Below are 20,303 nucleotides of genomic sequence, written 5' to 3' on the forward strand. Positions count from 1 at the left end.
CAACTGGTCCTGGAAGGAGTGAGGCCCAGAAACTTCCTGCCTGACCCGTGGGAGATTTGGTGTTCTCAGTCCCACCTCCGAGCTTTGCTGACTTGCCTCCCTAGTCAGGAATGCCTTCCCTTTCCCATCTGCCTGCTCAAACCCTCCAGGGTCCTTGTAGAAAGAGGACCTTCCTGATTCTCCCCTCCCACCCAGTCCAGGGCATACGGCTCTCCCAAACCCTACCACGTAGGTCCCCCACCCATAGGTCCTATCCTGATTCTGTGGCCTTCCAACCGTTTTGGGTTATGCTCTCCCTAATTAGACTGATCATTAAGGGCAAAGACCAGACCTGTCTGGACAATACAGCATTATTCATCCAAGAAACATTTATTGAGCATATAATGTGTGCAGGGGCTGTTCTAGGCACTGGTGAGAGAAAAAAGACCGAATCTTTCATGGAGCTTACAGCCTTGTGGGAAAGACACTTATATAATGTCAGATAATTAGTGCTGTGGATACGAAATAACATAAAGGGAAAAGGTGTAAAGAGGTGTTATTTTAGTTTGAAAGGCCAGGACCTCTTTGAGAAGGTGACTTTGGGGGCAGAGATCAAATAAAGCAAGCGAGGTTTCTAGCCATGATAGAGTAGCTAACGTCAGAATAACACTTCCACACTGAGACTGAGACCAACTGGAAAAACAGGACACACACACACACACACACACACACAAATAAATCTGAAGACATTGGAGAGCTACCAAGTTGGCCAGGATCCAAGAGAAAAGGGAAGCTCATTCTCCTGGAGGGGCCAAAAGGCTAAGGAAGCAAGCAGAAAGCAGAGGCTTAAGAGGATGGGAACCTGAGTTGAGCTTTCAGTAGTGTTATGGCTGGGGTTGGAGAAAGAAATCATGGTGGCCAGGTACAGTGGTTTATGTCTATAATCCCAGCACTTTAGGGGGGCCAATATGAGAGGATCACTTGAGCCCAGGAATTTGAGGCCAGCCGGGGCAACATACAGAGACCCTGCCTCTACAAAAAAAAATTAATAAAATTAAATAAATACAAATAGATCATGGAGTCTGGTGCTACCAAGGTAGACAGGACTTGAGGGACGAAAACCCTGGAAGGAAGGGAAGATCATTGAGGTGAGCCCAACATACTTAAACTCTCCTCTCAGCAGTCTGATGGAACTGGGTAAACCAAATTTGATGTTCCGGGTCTGATAAGGAGAGGCCCAGTAAACACCCCAAACCTTCTGTTAGGACTCAAGAAGGGTTACAGATTAAAAGTAAGGGTTGGCCAGGCGCGGTGGCTCACACCTGTAATCCCAGCACTTTGGGAGGCCGAGGTGGGCAGATCACAAGGTCAGGAGATTGAGACCATCCTGGCTAACACGGTGAAACCCCGTCTCTACTAAAAATACAAAAAATTATCCGAGCGTGGTAGCAGGCACCTGTAGTCCCAGCTACTCAGGAGGCTAAGGCCAGAGAATGGTGTGAACCCAGGGGGCGGAGCTTGCAGTGAGCCAAGATCGCACCATTGCACTCCAACCTGGGCAATAGAGTGAGACGCCATCTCAAAAAAAAAAAAAAAAAAAGTAAGGGTCAACTGGGAGTAGGCCTGCCCACAAAAAGACCAAAACCCATCTTCAAACTCTCTCAACCTGGGGCTGGCTTAAGGGATCTGTCTCTATTCTACTTGCTAGAAAGCAAAAGTAGGGTAGCCCTAGCCACATGAGCCGATTTACCTTTAAATTAATTAAAATAAAATCAAGGATTAAATCCTCAGTCACTCTAAATACCTGTCAAGTGCTCAGGACCACTATATTGAACAATGCAGACACAATGCTTCCATCGTCACGAAAGTTCCTTTGCACAGTGCTGTTCTAGACTGTCCTAGAATCCAGAGGAGGAAAATTTCAGTCAGAGCTCCAAAAAATCTCTGCAGTTTTTCAAACAAAATACTGGAAATTCAACTAAAAATGAAAAAGTTTACAAGCATACCAGGAGATATGACAAAATAGTTGAATACCAAGAAGCTGGGCATCAAACACAGATGTAATTACAGGTGTTTTAGATATGAGTTTTAGGTATGGACTTTAATTGTCATCATGTGAAAATAGATGCTAAAATGGAGAGTTTCAGCATTGTATTGGATTACATTTTAAAAAGAACCATTAAAACTGTGAATGTGATGAATAATAAAAAGAACCAGGCAGAATGGAGTAACTAGTAGCAGACTTACCCTCCTGCTGTAAACAACTATAAAATAGCATAATGTATTAGGCAATTTTCCCTGCTTTGCTCCACATGCAGGCCGGCTTCCCAATTGCCAGCCCTGGGGATGACCTACACCTGCCTCAAGTATACCACCACCTGCTTGCCTGTGTGCTTCCAGAGGCAGTAGCTACATAGGCAACAGTTTTCCGTAGAACTTTCTGAGATCCCCCTTCGGAGTCCCATGGTAACAGTGGACATACTTGGCTTTTCATACATCCCTGCAAGCTCTATCTTGCCCACCCACACCTGTTCTTCAATTGAACTGCTTAGTGATGCTCTCATGATCATCCTGCCTTCTCCAAAGCATCACTTTCCAGCTCTACCACATTTGCGTTAAGTTCTAGGTCTTCTAGCAAGCCCTTTATTCTCATAAAACTCTTGGTGGCTGTTTCCCTGGCCACACTCTTGTCTGGTGCAGTGACAAAAATCTATAGAGATAATTTTAAACTCTGAGTCACATTATCATTCTTCAGGGCATATTTACTCTTGCTTGTGGCAAGCAGACCACTTCGATTTGATCAGATATTGAGGAAATTTGGTCTGGCTTTAATCCTTGTGTGGTATCATCTAGTTCCAGCTCATCCTTACTCTACAAGGTCCCAACCAGAGCACTGCAGTGTTTGCCACAGCCCTTTTTCCTTGGCAAGCCCTCAGCCATAACTTTTATCATTCTATCTCCGTGAGACTCAAACGTTCTACTTCGCTTTCCAGACTGTGTTTGGAATCAGCAACCTACTTCATCTGAAGGGTTTGGTTGTGGAAGGCATGAAGGACCCTGAGCTGAGAGCAGAGGACCCAGCTCAGGGGCTGATGCAGAGGCCACTTGTGATACCATACCCTCCCAGTCTGTGCCCCAGGTCCTCCCTCTCCCCAAAAGTGCTGATGCAGACACCTGACATTCACATTCTAGGTATCCTGGAATCTGGGTGCAAGGGGGCTCTGACTTCACCATGTCAGAGCCTGCTGAGGATATAGGACACCCAAGAACTGTTACTGGCAATGGGTCACCCTGAGACACACCTCGCTCCACCCACTCACCCACGCACACTTATTGTGGTTGTGATGATCAGAAGAGCTTGCACTTTACACTTTCCTCACTCCAGGATCCCCAGATGGTCTCAGATCCAGTTCGTGGCTGTTGGTTCTGGAAAGGGGCCATCCTCACCTGGATGTTCCAGTACCAAACATAACAGAGTCTAAAATGTGAAAGAAGAAGGCAATGGCAAATCTACCTTCTCTAAGGCCTCCAAACTTGCAATTGGCCCCCAAGCATGAGAGGTGCCCAGATGTGGGACACAGGAACACCTAAGCTCTCTGTGAGTAGAGCAGTACTCTACCTTTCACATTTAGAGGTTATGTTTTCTATTTGTGACAATATCTCACAAAAGTCTTCTCTTCACGAGGGAAAAATGTCATGCTCCTCTCCTTCTTGCCATCTCTGTTGCTCAGTGAATGTCCCCAAGGAGGTGGAATCAGCCTACGGTTCTTGGTGTCTTCTCTGCAGCTTTTGATCTGTTCTATTTGTGGAAATAGGAGGATCATGGAAATAGAAATGTTGACCTCTTCCACAAACCAAAAGACATAGGCTCTTCTGGAGTGAGCACAAAAATTTCAAGATGAGAGAAGGTCAAAGCATGAGGATACAGAGGTACTTTGTCCTGTACCACATCTTCAAATCTCAGACTTGCAACTTCTATCCTGCATATTTCTCCAAGCTGTACCCCAAAATGAAGACCAAGGACCTTCTCTGAAGTCATATTTCCTGCAGTACTCTTGCCCCTGCACACGCACAGCAGGGGTAACAGCAGCATCTTGGGTTTGGAGCGGGGGGAGTCTGGGACTCCTGACATCACCTGATGAGTTTCTTCTATCTGCAGATCAAGGCAGCTACAGAAAGAGGACAGCTAGAGATTTTTCCTGGATTGGGCTGCTCCAAGTTCCTCTCTCTATTAGAAGTCCTCTTCCCTCAAACAACCACCAGGGAAGTGAAAGTTGACCTCCTTTCACCCCAGGCCTACTGATAACCTGTTCAGTGCCCCCTGCCTTCTCATTCCTCACTCAGATGTGGCCTCCTCTAGGCATCCATTCCTACCTCTCCTCAGAAAATTAATGGGGCATGCCCCACCTCTTCTCTGTTCACTTGGAACTCTTGGAGATCTCTCTCAGAGCAGAAGAGTCTAGGAGCCCTGAAACTGAATCTTCTGCCCCTCCACCCAGTCCTAGTCACACAAGAAGTCACAAGAAAGTGGAACTGAAACTCACCTGCAAGGGGGCCCTTCATTGTCAGAGACTATGACTCAGAACTGAGGGCCTGGCTCCAGCTTCACACTTGGCTGTGACATTTGTGGTTTTTCTGGTGTCAATTTGAGTTCAAAAAGTCACTGAATTTTTGTATGTCTCCTTGCTTATTCTCAGGTTTCTGATAAGCCCTTCCCTCACACCTTCAGTGTTGAGTTTTGACTTCTTAACAGTTCCTCCAGCCCTATGGGCCTCCCATCTTCACACACAGTAACTATCAAATCTCTCCCTCTTTAACCAACATCCATTTTACCCTGACATTGCCTTGCCTGTTCTGCCCTTCATGACAACTCTCTGCATCCTGTGGTCCACTGAGGCCCCAGGATCCTTTTCCCAGTATAAATACTTACCATTCATGTAGAATGAAGGAAAACTTAGAATTTGTTTCTGTGACCCCTCAGCTCCAAATATAACTTCACAACCAGCCTTCTGATAGATACTTCATTCCTTCATTTGAGCTGATTTGGGTTTTGGCACAGAGCCAGGTATGGAAAAGGATCACATATCATGTTCTGTTGTTCAGAACACCACGACAGAACAAATAAAGGATTCAAAGCAAGACCAAATTATCGACCCACTGGAAAACGAAGGGAGGAAGAAATGGAGCCTGCCACAGAGAATGTTTCCTGGAAGGAGTGAGGGCAGAGTCAGCTCAGAGAAGCAAGTATCCCAGTGGCCTGTGAGAAATGCACCATCTCTCTAAAGTTGTCTTCTCTTCCCTAAAATGAGGGGGACTTCAGAAGAAGACTGAGGAGGAGTTTGGATGTCCTCTGACCACCTCTGTCCTGCAGCACAGAATGTAACCAACCCTACTTTCCAACCTTCTTACCTCTGCATTGGAGACAGGCCAGAGATCTGCCCCCAGGGGGCGCTCCATCCGCCATGCCGGATTTGGGGAACTACTACCCAGGGTTGGCGCTGTCCATGGTTCTGCACCATAACTGTGCTCTGAGTTCAGGAAACTCCCAACTCCGCCGTGGACACAAATTCACAAGCTCACGGTTCTGAGCTGTAGGCCAGCGGGGCACCTAAGTCAGAAAGGCTTCGAAAAGGCTGGGTCCCTTTTGGGAAGGAGAGGCCAGGGAAAGGGACTTATCTCTGTGCTTTTCCTCTCGCTCCTCTTGTTGACCTAAGGATCATTCTTTTGAATTGTAGTGCCGGCCTGGCTAACGGGCAGGGAAGAACAAGGTATTTTTCTGACGTTCCAGATTATGCTGATGTTGCTGGCTCTTGGACCACGCTTTAAGTAGCAAGTCCCTGCCTGGATCTCCTCTCGGATAAGGGTTTAGGAAAGAGATGGACATTCACTGAAGCTCCCCAAGTTCCAGACTCAGGGCTGTGCTTTTCTATATATACCTCATTTAATCTTCATAACCAACCTAAGAGATGTATGGTTAATAATTCTCATTTGACAGAGTGGGAAACAGAGACTGGACGTATAAGCGACTTCATGGGGTCTCACATTATTGGTGCATGTATATATGTGTGTGTGTATATATATATAAATATATAGAGAGAGAGAGACAAAGTCTCACTCTGTCACCCATGCTGGACTGTAGTGTCATGATCTCAGCTTACTGCAGTCTCAACCTCCAGGGCACAAGTGATCCTCCCATCTCAGCCTCCCGAGTAGCTGGGACCACAGGCACCTGCCACCATGCCCAACTCATTTTTGTTTATTTTTCGTGGAGATGGGATCTTACTATGTTGCCCAGGCTGTTCTTGAACTCCTGGACTCAAGCGATCCTCCCATCTCAGCCTTCCAAGTATCTAGGTCCACAAGCGTGTGCCTCCATGCCCACTAACTTTTTCTTTTCTTTTTATAGAGACAGGGTCTCACTATGTTGCCAGGCTCGTTCCAAACACCTGGGCTCAAGTGATCCTCCCACCTCACTCTCCCAAAGTGATGGGAGTACAGGCATGAGCCACTGAGCCTAGTGATAGTTTCCATTGTGATGTTGTCAAATCTATCAAGATTTTTTATAAGAAGGATGAATTTTCCTTAACTTTTTGTCATAATCTCCATAAGGAAAATTACTGTTTTCTTCAAAAATTTTAAGAAAAGATGACTAGCAGAAGATTAGACATTTCCTAGCTTGCAATATTTTTCCATGTTTGTGTTATCAAAAATATACTTACCATTCACATTGTGTAATCATCTGTTATGCTGAGAAATAGAACATGCGGGCACCCCGGGAATCTTAGAAACCCTCTTTGTTTCCCACCCTCCCTAACCTTCTCTATGAGTTACCACCTTGCTGATATTTGGAATTATCTTTTTCCCTGCCTTTGCCCATAAGCATAATACCTGTGTATACATTCTTAAGCAAGAATAATTGCTTTAAACATTCACACAAATGGAACAATGTGGTAATGTCTATTTTGTATAGCCCAATAGCACTGCACCAGCTTTCCTTGTATTAATGTCGGCATATTACACTTTCCCTTTTAGCCTTTGCTATCCTTGTACTTTACATGTATATGTTGTAAAGATCATATACTTGGAATCCATCAAAGTGGACTCTGTTTTTAACTGAAGCATTTATCCAATCATATTTAACATAAATGTCCCATGTTATATTTTGTTTTCTGTACGTGTCATCAATTCTACATTACTTTATTTCTCCATTTTTTTGTTTGTTTACTAAGTTTTTTGTGTTGTTTGGTTTTTTGTTTTCTTGAGACAGGTCTCACTCTATCACTCGGCTTACTGCAGTCTCCACCTTCCGGGCTCAGGTGATCCTCCTGTCTCAGCCTCCCAAGTAGCTGGGACTACAGGCATATGCTACCATGCCTGGCTAAATTTTTTGTATTTTTTTTGTAGAGGTGTGTTTTGCCATGCTGCCCATCTCGAACTCCTGGGCTCAAGTGATTCTCCCCACCTCGGCCTCTCAAAGTGCTGGGATTAACAGGTGTGAGCTACTGCACCTGGCTGGTTTACTAAGTTTTTAATAGTATACCTTTAATCATCACTAGGTTGAAAGTTATATATTATGATTCTGTTCTTTTAGCCATCATGATACAAATTTACAGCATGCGTAATTAACCTATCAAAGTCTTTAGTAAATGAAAACCTCTCTCCTCCTGGATAATATATGGATATTAGGACATGTAAAATATGCTTACCTTGGTCCTTAGCCGTTGTGTTTGTCAGGAATTCTAAATTATCTTTTGTTTTTATTAAAGTTCCCCCATATACTTGCTCTGAAAGATCATTATTGCTCTCATTTTTGAGTTGACTTTACTGAGTATAGATTACAAATTGATGTTAGAAATAGTATTTGCCTTCTTCTACTCTCCAGGTTGCTACTGATAAATCAGCTGTCAATTAAATGGCTTTTCTTTTGAAGGCGATCCTTTTTCTCTGGTAGCTGTTCAGATTTTTTTCCTTGTCTTCAGTTTTCTTTGATTCAGCCTTACCTTGACACAAACCCAATGTGGAGATGGTCTCTTTTGACATTTCCAACCTTTCGCTGGGCCATAGATTTGACCTTCATTTCCAGAGCCACATGCAAGACCACAGAACCAAAGCTCCCTTTTCCAATATGAGCAAATGCCCTTGGGAATTTTGGCTTAGTGATTCTGCTTACTTCTCTGGGTTCAGGCTTTCCCCAGAATTTTGGCCTACTAAGTTCCCATTTTATTTTCAGGCATTCTATACTATTTAAGGGAAGTATTCTTTTTCTACTCTCATTTTTTCCCCAAAATATTTTATTATTTTCAACACAAGGCCTGATCAAAATTATCTAACCTGTCATAACCAAAACAGTAGTCACAATTCAACTTCTTTACAGTGATGAAAACGGGGTTTGGGTGGTAGATATTGAGAATCAGTGTCCTCCCAGTACTCCACTGGAATTATCCATTCATTTCCTCATGGCCACTTGCTAAAGTTTCTAACATCGTCATTTATCTGGGTTTGGAGAAACCTAGATAAGTAACCAGCGAATTTTTAGCTGCTTTTGGTTTAGCATTTAAAAAAATTAATTAGTTCAATTTTAGAGGAGGGAGAGTATAATTTCTTTCTTCAGTCCACTCTTCCAACCCAAGACCACCCATGAACTCATGTTTGGAGGAAAAGATAGTGTAAGCCAGATGAAAGCAAGGAGGCATGACTTCCAGGAGGAGAAATCTCAAATTGCAAAGAAAGTGTTGTATGAACCAGCATGAAAGGCTTAAGGAAGGGTTGGCCAAGAGGAAAGCATAAATAAATAGATAGCAGGGAGGTCATGAAGGACTTTAAGTGACAGGGGAGGTGCTTGTGATGTATTGTCTAAGGCCAGGGAGCCATGAATGGGTTTGGGCAGGAAAGAGTTAGATTCAACTCTTTGGCTGTTGGAAGGATTCCTGTGGGTCTCAAAAATGAAGGACTGGAGCCGATGGAATATGATGCAAGGATTGCAGGTAAAAGTGGGCAAAGATATGACCCTGGCAAGGATGTAAGATCCCACATCATGAACCAAGTGTCAGGCTGAGGGGCTGGTCTCTCCTAGGGAGTCTTTGAAGAGTTCTGGGAAGGGGAGTGACACCAACATATTGCTGCCCTGGTTTTTGTACCCGGTCATCCCCAGCCTTGAGAGAATTTGCCAACAGGACCTTCCTATTCAAGGAAGAGAGATCAGCAAGCACTGAGCACATGCCCTGTGCCAGGACCTGTGTTGGTTGATTTCCATGTGCTGCTTTCTTTAATGGTCACAACAACCTTTGAGGTAACATGCATGATCTCTGATTTACAGAATGGGAAACTGAGGCACAGAGGGATGCAGTGAATTGCTTGATGACAGTGCCAGGGCCTAGGTTTGAGCCCACTTCTCCAATTCCATCATCTATCTTCTTTCTGCTCTGCTTGGAGCACTTACACATCAGTTAATGTTAACATTGTCACAAGGGCTCTTTGTGCTTCAGCAAGTGGTCCCTGACTTGTCCTTCCCCCCAGACAGGCTGTGGTTCCTCCGGCCAGGACTGAGCTCTGGGGGAGTCCTCACTTGTTTGTCTTGACCTCTGAGTACTCCGTGGTGCTTGGGGCCTCCTGGTCCTTAGGCTCCCTCGACTTCATCTCAGAAAAGCTGAGGGAGGCATAATGGAGCTCCTGTTGTTCTCCCAAGGGAGGGGTATCCCCAGCAGGAGATGCTTGGTCTCCGGGGCTGTCTGGCCAGGGCTTCTTCCTGGAATCCTGAGTAAAGGGGAAGGAAAGGTGTCACAGTAGGAATAAAGAGGCAGCATAGAATAATGAGTTCTTATATTTATATGTTGCCTTGGGATTTATTTTGAACCTAAGTTGGACCGTCTCATGCCAGAAGCAGGGCTTAGTCACTGGGCACAATTTCCAATTCTCCACCTCCTCCCAGTTCCCCAAGGTGGTTAATCCAGATGTCTGCCTGATACAACCACCTCCTTGTGACCAGCTCCCTATGGGACTTACAGTTACAACCTTCTTGACTTACCTCCTGACTCCTGTATCCCTCATAGGCTGCACAGATATACTGCGGCAGCCACATCTCAGTCACAGTGTGGCTCCACAGAACTCCTGCCTGCTAGCTCTAAACCCCCAGTTAGAACTCCCTGTGGGAAACCTGCTTGGGTTATGCCCTGGACTCTAATTAAGGCTTTGGCTCATGGATCCTTATCTCTCTCTCTCTCTCTCTCTCTCTCTCTCTCTTTCTCTGTCTCTCTCTTGCTCCCTACCCACTGGATGAGTACTTGTGTCCTGGTCAGTTCCCTCCTTTCCATTCACCCTTCAAGGCTTGCTGTGCCGTCTTCTCTCTGGACCTGTGAGTAATAAACTGCCTCTGTTATTTCATGTGTTTTGTTGTGCTGTCTCCTCTGTGTCCCACCCACCCGACAGACCTGAACTTGACTTCTTTTCTGGTCAGGGCTCTCCTAGAGAATAGCTGTCTTGGTAGGAATAAACTGGACACAGGTCATATGAGAGCTGCAAGGACATCTGCCAGGATAAACAAGTTTGCTATGAGAGGGACTGCTGGTCACAGGCCGGGCACTTAGGCAGTAGGCGGTGTGCCAGGATAAAGGAGTATTTTGTGAAAGTTACACTGTGAACATATGGCCAAATCCCTGGGGTTCCCATTCAAGGCAGGGCTAGAGTTTATGGCCAATCCCCAGAAAGAGGCCTCAACACCAAAATAAGAGGAAAATACAATAAATGGTTCCCATGGGGAAGTTGGGCTGATGTAACATTTATCAATTCATCCTTTTATAATCCACTCCTCCTAGCAGGCCATAGGCTGGTTAGGTCAGGGTCTATGTCTGATTTCTCACACTGTACGTACCCAGGACCTGGCACAGGGCAGACAGGGCTGGGTTCAAATCCCGGCCCCACCTGTCCATATACATTTCCTGTGGACTAAACTATTCACTCATTCTTTCAAAATTTTGTAATACTATGATTGATTAGACCATATTGAGGACTTACTAATCACACTGAATCGTCACAAAAAAACCCACAACAGTATAAAAGATATCCTAATTATCCCCACCTTACACACAGGGAAACTGAGGTGGAGAGAGGTTAAGTAACTTGCCCAGGGTTATTCATCTAATACATGGTGAGGCCAGGATTCGAACCCAGCCCTGTCTCCTCTCTTTCTGGTTCTGGGCACGTACCGTGTGAGAAATCAGACATAGACCCTGACCTAGGCAGGAGGAGTGGATTATAGATGAAGCAAATGTATACCTTCAGCATATGTTACAAGGTATCTTATGTGCAAAACAGAAAAGAGACGGCAATTCTGATCCTGGACCCAGGTTCCAAGAAACAGAAACAAAATGGAGCCGATCCTAAGTCCCCAGCAAAGATGGTACCCAGACACAAGAAGCAATTTCTTTCATCTCCCACCTTCACCCATATCCCTACCCATCACACTGTGGAAAAATATGTTGAAAGCAATATGAGTCTTCAAACAGTAGCTCAGAAATTTTCTTTTTGAGACAGAGTTTCACTCTGTCATCCAGGCTGGAGTGCAGTGGTGTGATTTCATGCACCATTTCTCGAGGCGGAGGCACGAGATTCACTTGAACCCAGGAGGCGGAGATTGCAGTGAGCCGAGATTGTGACACTGCACTCCAGCCTGGGCAACAGAGTGAGACTGTCAAAAAAAAAAAAAAAAAAAAAAAAAGAATACTTTAACATTTAGATAATAATAGTTTTCAAATAAGAAAGAAAAGAAATAGAAAAGGAAGAAATATTTGAAAAAAACATAGTGGAAATAAAATTTCCAGAGTTGAAGAAAGATGAAACATCTCAGCTGAAAGAGCCCCAGAAGTGCAAGAAAAAAAGATGCAGGGCATCCCATGCCTAGATACAGGATAGTGAATCTTAAGAATATCAGAACCAAAGAGAAAATTATAAAAGTTTCCAAGGAAAATGAGTGGATTACCTACAAATATGTGAGATTAAGAATGATGTAAGATGTCGTGTTTTTTTTGTTTTTTTGTTTTTTTGGTTTTTTTTGAGACAGAGTCTAGCTCTGTCGCCCAGGCTGGAGTGCAGTGGCGTGATCTTGGCTCACGACAGCCTCTGCCTCCTGGGTTCAAGTGATTCTCCTGCCTCAGCCTCCTGAGTAGCTGGACTTAAAGGTGCCCACCACCACGCCCGGCTATTTTTTATTTTTAGTAGAGATGGGGTTTCACCATGTTGGCCAGGCTGGTCTGGAACTCCTGACCTCAAGAGATCCACCCACCTTGGCCTCCCAAAGTGCTGGGATTACAGGCGTGAAGCACCGGACCTGGCCGGCGTAAGATTTCTTGACAGCAATACTAAATGCAAGAAACAGTGGGGTGAAGTTTAAAGCACAGAAGGAAAATCACTTTAATTTTAGAATGTATATCCTGCCAAATAAAATTCAAATGTAAGGGGATAAAATATATTTCCAGGCATATAAGTCTTCAGAGGCCTTGAGGAACCCAAATTGAAAACCCATTGGGAGGAAGAGTTCAAATACAAAGAGATAAAGAGAAAGAAAAACACAAAATCTGTGATAAGTATGAGATAGAAAGGTAACAAAATACCTCAGCAAAATGTGTAGTTGTGTGTTTTTTTAAAAAATCAAATAATAGGCCGGGCGCGGTGGCTCAAGCCTGTAATCCCAGCACTTTGGGAGGCCGAGACGGGCGGATCACGAGGTCAGGAGATTGAGACCATCCTGGGTAACACAGTGAAACCCCGTCTCTACTAAAAATACAAAAACTTAGCCGGGCGAGGTGGCAGGCGCCTGTAGTCCCAGCTACTCGGGAGGCTGAGGCAGGAGAATGGCGTGAACCCGGGAGGCAGAGCTTGCAGTGAGCTGAGATCCGGCCACTGCACTCCAGCCTGGGTGACAGAGCGAGACTCCGTCTCAAAAAAAAAAAAAAAAAAAAAAAAAAAAATCAAATAATAGAAAAATGCTAAGTATGTTCATAGTAACACAGAACAAAAACTGCACATCTATAAAAAATACCAACATTGTAAGAAGTTGAAGGAAGAGAGGCCAAGAGATATAAAAGCACACCAAAGTTCTTTTTGTTAGATGTAAGACAGAGATATTAATTTTTTTTTTTTTGAGACGAGAGTCTTGCTATGTTGCTCAGACTAGATTCAAACTCCTGGGCTCAAGCAATCCTCCTACCTCACCCTCCCAAGTAGCTGGAATTACAGATGTGCATCACCGCGCCCGGCAAGATATTAAGCTTCTAAGTAAGAAAGGAGAAAAATTAAATATTGAAAAAGTGGAACTAAGTGAAAGTAAAAGGTAAAATAGTAGAAAGAAATTCACATATGTCAGTAACCACAATAAATGCCAGTAAACTCAACAAGGGATGTCAAATTGGATTTTTTAAAACCTGGTTATATACTGTTTACAAAAATTACTGCTAGAGCATACATACATAAAATGTTGGGAGGATGGGAGAAAATGAAAAAGTATCAGGCATCTAACTAATCAATAAGAAACTAGAGTAGCTATATTAAGATCCATATGCCAGTTCATTCCAGCCTGCATGAAAGAGTGAGACCCTGGCTAAAAAAAAAAAATCCAGTCCAACAGACTTTAAAGCAAAAAGCATCATTATGAGCCAGGCACCGTGGCTCATGTCTGTAATCCCAGCACTTTGGGAGGATGAGGTGGGTAGATCACTTGAGCCCAGGAGTTTAAGACCAGCCTGGTCAACATAATGAAACCCTGTCTCCACTAAAAATACAAAAATTACCTGGGCGTGGTGGTGGACACCTGTAATCCCCGCTACTCGGGAGGCTGAAGCAGGAGAATTGCTTGAACCCAGGAGGTGGAAGCTGCAGTGAGCCAAGATCATGCCACTGCACTGCAGCCTGGGTAACAGAGTGAGACTCTGTCTAAAAAAAAAGCAGAAGAAAGAAAAAAAAGAAAACAAAAAGCATCACTATGAAGAGAAAGAAGAGAAAGAATTACTATGTTTGATAAAATGTTCAGTTCACTGAGAAGATATAATGCTTTTCTAAAATATATTCTTTTAATTTAAAAGTACATTAAATATAAGAAACACAATTGATAGAACTACAGTAAGAAATTGACAAATACATTATCATAATGTCAGATTTCAACACACCTCTCTCAAGTATTGACAGGTTGGGAAGATCTATCTACATCTAAAGATTTGGGTTTGAACATTACAATTAACACACTGGCCTGTTAGTTTAAGAAATAAAAAATATACATTGTCACCCAGGCTGGAGTGCAGTGGCGCGTGCGATCTCGGCTCACTGCAACTTCTGCCTCCTGGGCTCAAGCGATCCTTCTGCCTCAGCCTCCTGAGTAACTGGGACTACAGGTACCTGCCACCACCCACCATGCCCAGGTAATTTTTATATTTTTAGTAGAGACGGGGCTTCACCATATTGGCCAGGCTGGTCTTGAACTCTTGACCTTGTGATCCACCCACCTCAGCCTCCCAAAGTGCTGGGATTACAGGCATGAGCCACTGTGCCCGGCTAAAAATATACATTTATTCTTAAGCACACGGAAAACATTTACAAAAATTCATTGTATACAGGCCACAGATCAAGTCTCAACAAATTTTAAAAATAAATATCATAAAACCATGTATTCTGACCAAAAAGCATCTACTTAGAATTTAATTATGGAAAGATGTTTAAAATCTTCATACCTTTGGAATTTTTAATCCCAAATAATTAAAGATTCAAAGAAGAAATCACAATGTTGTTTTAACAATATCCACAACTGAATGATATTCAAATAATATATATCAAAATTTGTGGAAGGGAATAAAAATGAAATTCTGAGAGAAAATTATCCCTAACTATGTTTTATAGAGAACGAAAATATATACACTAAGAAGGTAGGTATCCAGCTTAAAAATTTATCAAAGATCATCAGAATAAACCAAAACAAGTAGGAGGAAGGTGCTGAGAAAATGAGAGTAAAAATCAATAAAATAGAAAACAAAGATACAGTGAGAAAATTCCACAATCCCAAAAGTTGGTTCCATGAAACTGATAATAAAATAGGGAAAGCAATGAACAAGATTTAGCTGGAAAAAAAAGAAAGAAGTCACAAATAACCAATGTCAGGAATATTTCCAAAAGGGGAAGTAATCTCGACAAAAACAAATAACATAAAGACAAGAGAATGCCACCTATATCCTTTTGTCAAAAAAAAAAATGTAAAACTTAGATGAAATGAACATGTCTCTAGAATAAAGCTCGCTGAAGAATACATAAAATGATTAAATTACGAAAATTGCACATAGTGACACCACCAGGCCCACGTAGTTTGATAAGTGACATCTATCAATCATCGAGGAAACAAGTCATTTCAGTTTTACACACATTCTTCCAGACAATAGAAAAAGAGAGACTAGTCTCCAGTTTCTCAATCTTATCTTGATGCCCAAACAAAAGAAACAGGAGGAAAAAGGAAAATGACAAGTGTATTTGACCCATGCATATAGATGCAAAAGTGCTGAGCAAAAGATGATCAAACTGAACCTACTAGAGTATTTTTTAAAATGCTATATACAACATGCTTTTCTCCCAGGAATGCAGGAGTAGTTTCATATTGGAAAAATCTTTGTCATTCCCCATGGTAAGAGATTAAGTAGGAAAAAATCCTATTAGTAGATGCATTCAAAAACTACAACAGATGATAGAAAGGAGCTTCCTTAATCTGATGAAAGTTCACAAAACCAAGTAGCAGGATACTGGGTGCATTTCCTTCAAAATCAGCAGTAGCAAAAGATGCCCATGGTCCCTATGTCTACTCAACTTTGACCGTAATCTCACCCAGCATATTGAAACAAGAAAAGGGAAAGAAGTGCTTAGGACAAAAGGAAGAAATAAGGTGTTATTACTTTGCATATGATATAATCATCTAATTTGAAATCCCAAAAGATTCTAAATAATACCCAAGACCAATGTGTGATTTTTTTCTTTTTCCAGAGATGGAGGTCTCACTATGTTATTCCTCAGCCTTGAACTCCTGGCCTCAAGAGATCCTCCTGCCTCAGCCTCCCAAAGTTCTGGGATTACAGGCATGAGCTACCAAACCTGGCCTAATTTGTGATTTTTTTTAATTGAAAAAAATTTATTTAAAATACTTCAGTTTCTATAACAAGTTATTTGAACTAATAAGGGAGCTTAGCAAGTTGGAAGGAAATGAAATCAATTAAAAATGTAAATGAGTTTTACTTGCTGCATTTACCGAGAGATTTAAGACAATTCTCTAAATCCAGAGAGCTGACACCCCAGAAGCGGTGGGTGTCACTATGAAGAGATGCACAGTTATAGTGAAGCCCCTCGAGGAACCCAGCCGAGAAATTCAACCCCATCAATGCGGGAAAGGAAAAGGAGAAGTTCGGTGTTGCCAAACGGTGAGGAAATGAAAAGTAACTGGCTTCTATTCGAACCATCCATAGTCATGAACTGCCCACAGTCTGAGGTGTTACATGGACTTCCGTTGCCAGAGGAGGTTTGCGTGTCCTCACTTCCTCATCAAAGTGATTATTCAGGGCAGTGGGTCAGTTGTTGAAATCTGACATCCCTTAGAAGAAAAACACATCTGCAGAGTATACATGAGGACAGGCATTTCTTGCTCAGTACCTGAAGCCCAAAAGGATGAGTTGATTCTTGAAGAAAATAGCATTACACTTGCATCAAACCCAGCTGCTTTGATTCAGCAAGCCATGACAGCTAAAAATAGGAATATCACTAATTTTTCAGATGGTATCTATATTTCTGAAAAAGAAGAGATCAGCAGGCTTATAAATAAGATCTAAGAATTCTCCAGCTACCAAAGCAAAAAGATTCTAAAGGACACATGCAAGACCAACTTGTGATATTTTTTAATTACAAAAAATATCAACCCCTCTTATATTTTTAAAATACTTTCATTCTGCACTGTGATAAGGAATCAGAAAATGCACTTTTAAAAAGATAGCATTTACAATAACAACAAAAGCTGGTATTTAGGAAGAAAAATAACAAAAGATGTGTAAGACCTGTGTGAAGAAACTCTACATTATCTCTTAAAAACACTTAAAAAGATTTAAAGGAATAGAGAGAGAAAGACCTACTCTCAAGTATAAGAAGGCATGAATTTCTAAACAAGTAAAATTTTTCCAGATTGAGCTATAGATTCAATGCATTTTTTGGAATTTGACAACCTGATTCTTTTTTTTTTTTTTTTTTTTTTGAGACGGAATCTCACTCTGTCACCCAGGCTGGAGTGCAGCGGCGCAATCTTGGCTCACTGCAAGTTCCACCTCCCGAGTTCATGCCATTCTCCTGCCTCAGCCTCCTGAGTAGCTGGGACTACAGGCGCCGCCACCATGCCCGGCTAATTATTTTTGTATCTTTAGTAGAGACAGGGTTTCACCATGTTAACCAGGATGGTCTTGATCTCCTGACCTCATGATCCACCTGCCCTGGCCTCCCAAAGTGCTGGGATTACAGGTGTGAGCCACCGTGCCCAGCCTTGACAACCTGATTCTAATATTTAAGTGAAAAAAAAAAGGATCAAGAATGGTCAAGATACTATTGAAGGAGATTAAAGAAGGGGTTTTGATGTACTCGATATCAGGACTTATTTTTGAATTTATAGACAGTGATGACTCAGGGACAGTAAAATTGACTATTGGAATAGAACAGAGGCCACAGAAAGAGACCCACAAAATACAGAATTTTAATACATGGCAGAATTGGCATGTAGCTCAATGGAGAAGGGAGAAGGACTATTCAGAAATGAAGGAGAAACGTATCTGGATCAACACTATACACCACACACAAAAGTCAACCCCAGATAGGGGGAGCACTTAAATGTCAAAAGAAAAGCATACTCTCTATGTCCATCACTTCAATTTTTTTTTATTCTTAGATCCCACAAATATGTGAGAACATGCAATGTTTGTCTTTGTGTGCCTGGCTTATGTCACTTAACATAATGATCTCCAGTTCCATCCATGTTGTTGCAAATGACTGGATCTCATTCCTTTTTTGGCTGAATAGTACTCCATTGTGTGTATGCACCACATTTTCTTTATCTATTCATCTATTGATGGACACTTAGGTGACTTCTGGATTGTTTGCAACTCAGTGGATCAATGCTTGAGGGGATGGGTACCCCATTCTTCATGATGTGCTTATTTCACACTGCATGCCTGTATTCAAACACTTCATGTACCCCATAAATATATACACCTAATATGTATCCACAAAATTAAAAATAAAAAAATTAAAAAGAAAAGCATAAAACTTTAAGTAGAAACTATATTTGAGTATCTTTCTAATCTTAGGATGGGTGAAAATTTTTTTAATGAGATCCAAAAGGTACTCAATAGAAAAGAGAGGATTTGTGAATATGATTATATTACAACTAGGAACTTATGTTCATTGAAGATCACTTTAAGAAGTGAAGACAAGCTACACATTGGGAGAATATATTTATATTTATGACACATATAATGAGAAAAATAGTGTAAAGATGTATAAAGCAAATTCAATAAGAAAAAGTCAAACACCCAATAGGAAAATGGGATCCAGGCGTTTTATAGAGGATGAAAACAGAGAGAGATTTTTCATCTTCATTGGTAACCAAGGAAATGCAAATCAGTACCATAGTGAGATAGTAAAATAGCCTCCAAAATTGAGAAAACTGAGAAAAGCAAGGGCTGAAGAGATTACAGAACAACAAGACTTCCCTAGGCATAGATGAGAGTATAAATGGATGTAATTGCTTTGGAAAGCCGTTTTTCATGACCTTGTAAAGATGCACATTCACATGTCCAGCGATGCGGCAACTCAATCTTTAGGTAATGCTAAAGAAAAGCTCTTGCGTGTTAATACAATGAGACAGGGATAAGAATGTTCAGAACGGCTCAAATGGAAAAACCCAAGTGTGCATCAATATGAGCTCAGGTGACAGATACAATCATAAAATATAATATTATAAGTGGTCACACCTATAATCCCAGCACTTTGGGAGGTCAAGGCGGGTGGATCAAGACCAGCCTGGCCAACATGGTGAAACCCCATCGCTACTAAAAATACAAAAATGAGCCTTGCGTGGTGGTACGCGCCTGTAATCCCAGCTACTCAGGAGGCTGAGGCAGGAGAGTTGCTTGAACCCAGGAGGCGGAAGTTGCAATGAGCTGAGATCACACCACTGCACTCCAGCCTGGGCAATGGAGTCAGACCCTGTCTCAAAAAATATAGATATTATAAGCAGGAAAAATGAATACAACTGCAACTTCATACAGCATGGATGAATCACAATACAATGTTGAGTCTACAAAGCAAGTCCGAGAAGTGTGCATGGAACATGATACCCTCTGTAGATTCATAAACAATTAAAACGAAATAGTGGTATATGTTAAGTCTACACATATGTGACAACAGTAGGAAGACAAGATTCACAACAGTGGTTACTGGGAATGGATCAGGGAGCAACACGGGTGGATATAAGTTATCACCAAGGTGTTAGGTCTTAGGTTGGATGGTGGGTTCGCAGTTATTTATCATATTATGAACAAAAATGAAAAAGTAAAAGTAAATGATTGTTCCAGTGATTATAGCTTGGTCATGAACTAAGCATTTTGGATAATTCCATTCGGGGCAACACTAGATCAATTTTATAAAAGAGGAGAGGAGACATGCTGGACAGAAACAGCGTGAGAAAAAACTGCAGGGGCTAAAGAAGCCCCAGCCCCTGTCCTTCAAGAATTCCACAGATATTGGCCGGGCGCGGTAGTTCACACCTGTAATCCCAGCACTTTGGGAGGCTGAGGCAGGCAGATCACCTGAAGTCAGGAGTTCAAGGCCAGCCTGGACAACACGGTGAAACCCCGTCTCTACTAAAAATACAAAAATTAACCGGGTGTGGTGGCACATGCCTGTAACCCCAGCTACTTGGGAGGCTGAGGCAGGAGAATTGCTTGAGCCTGGGAGGCGGAGGTTGCAGTGAGCCGAGATCGCACCACTGCACTCCAGCCTGGGTGACAGAGCAAGACTCCGTCTCCAAAAAATAAAAATAAAAAAGAATTCTACAGATATGATGAGGCGGTGGAGACAGGTAAAGGCAGTGGTGATGCGTGATGGGGACAGGGATGCGTATAGGGCTGTAAACACAGAAGAGAAGGGGTAGATGTCAAAAGGAGGGGAAATGACTAGAGTAACAGATACTGAGATTAGAGCTGGAAGGATTGGATGAGGTAGTCTGGTGGAAACAGGGAAGGAAGGGTGGAAGAAACTGTACTTGCAAGGGC

The 20,303-nt window shown here is 42.5% G+C and overlaps 1 protein-coding gene and 1 long non-coding RNA gene across 13 annotated transcripts in view; one reads left to right on the forward strand and one right to left on the reverse strand.

Annotated features, from left to right (window-relative positions):
* Positions 1 to 7,172: 7,172 nt before the first annotated feature.
* LOC144337276 (uncharacterized) lies at positions 7,173 to 11,532 on the forward strand. The gene is made up of 2 exons (XR_013410132.1): positions 7,173 to 10,815; positions 11,218 to 11,532. It is a non-coding gene; the product is annotated as an uncharacterized LOC144337276 (long non-coding RNA).
* SIGLEC14 (sialic acid binding Ig like lectin 14) overlaps positions 9,222 to 20,303 on the reverse strand; it is a 37,531-nt gene continuing 26,449 nt past the window's right edge. For 11 of the 12 annotated variants that reach the window (XM_077976900.1, XM_077976898.1, XM_077976896.1 and 8 more), the window contains one exon: positions 9,222 to 9,732. In XM_077976900.1, coding sequence (XP_077833026.1) covers positions 9,541 to 9,732 — 192 coding nt within the window. In that variant the 3' untranslated portion in view covers positions 9,222 to 9,540. 12 annotated transcript variants of the gene reach the window in all.

Source organism: Macaca mulatta, chromosome 19, assembly GCF_049350105.2.
Source record: "Macaca mulatta isolate MMU2019108-1 chromosome 19, T2T-MMU8v2.0, whole genome shotgun sequence".
Classification (NCBI taxonomy): domain Eukaryota; kingdom Metazoa; phylum Chordata; class Mammalia; order Primates; family Cercopithecidae; genus Macaca; species Macaca mulatta.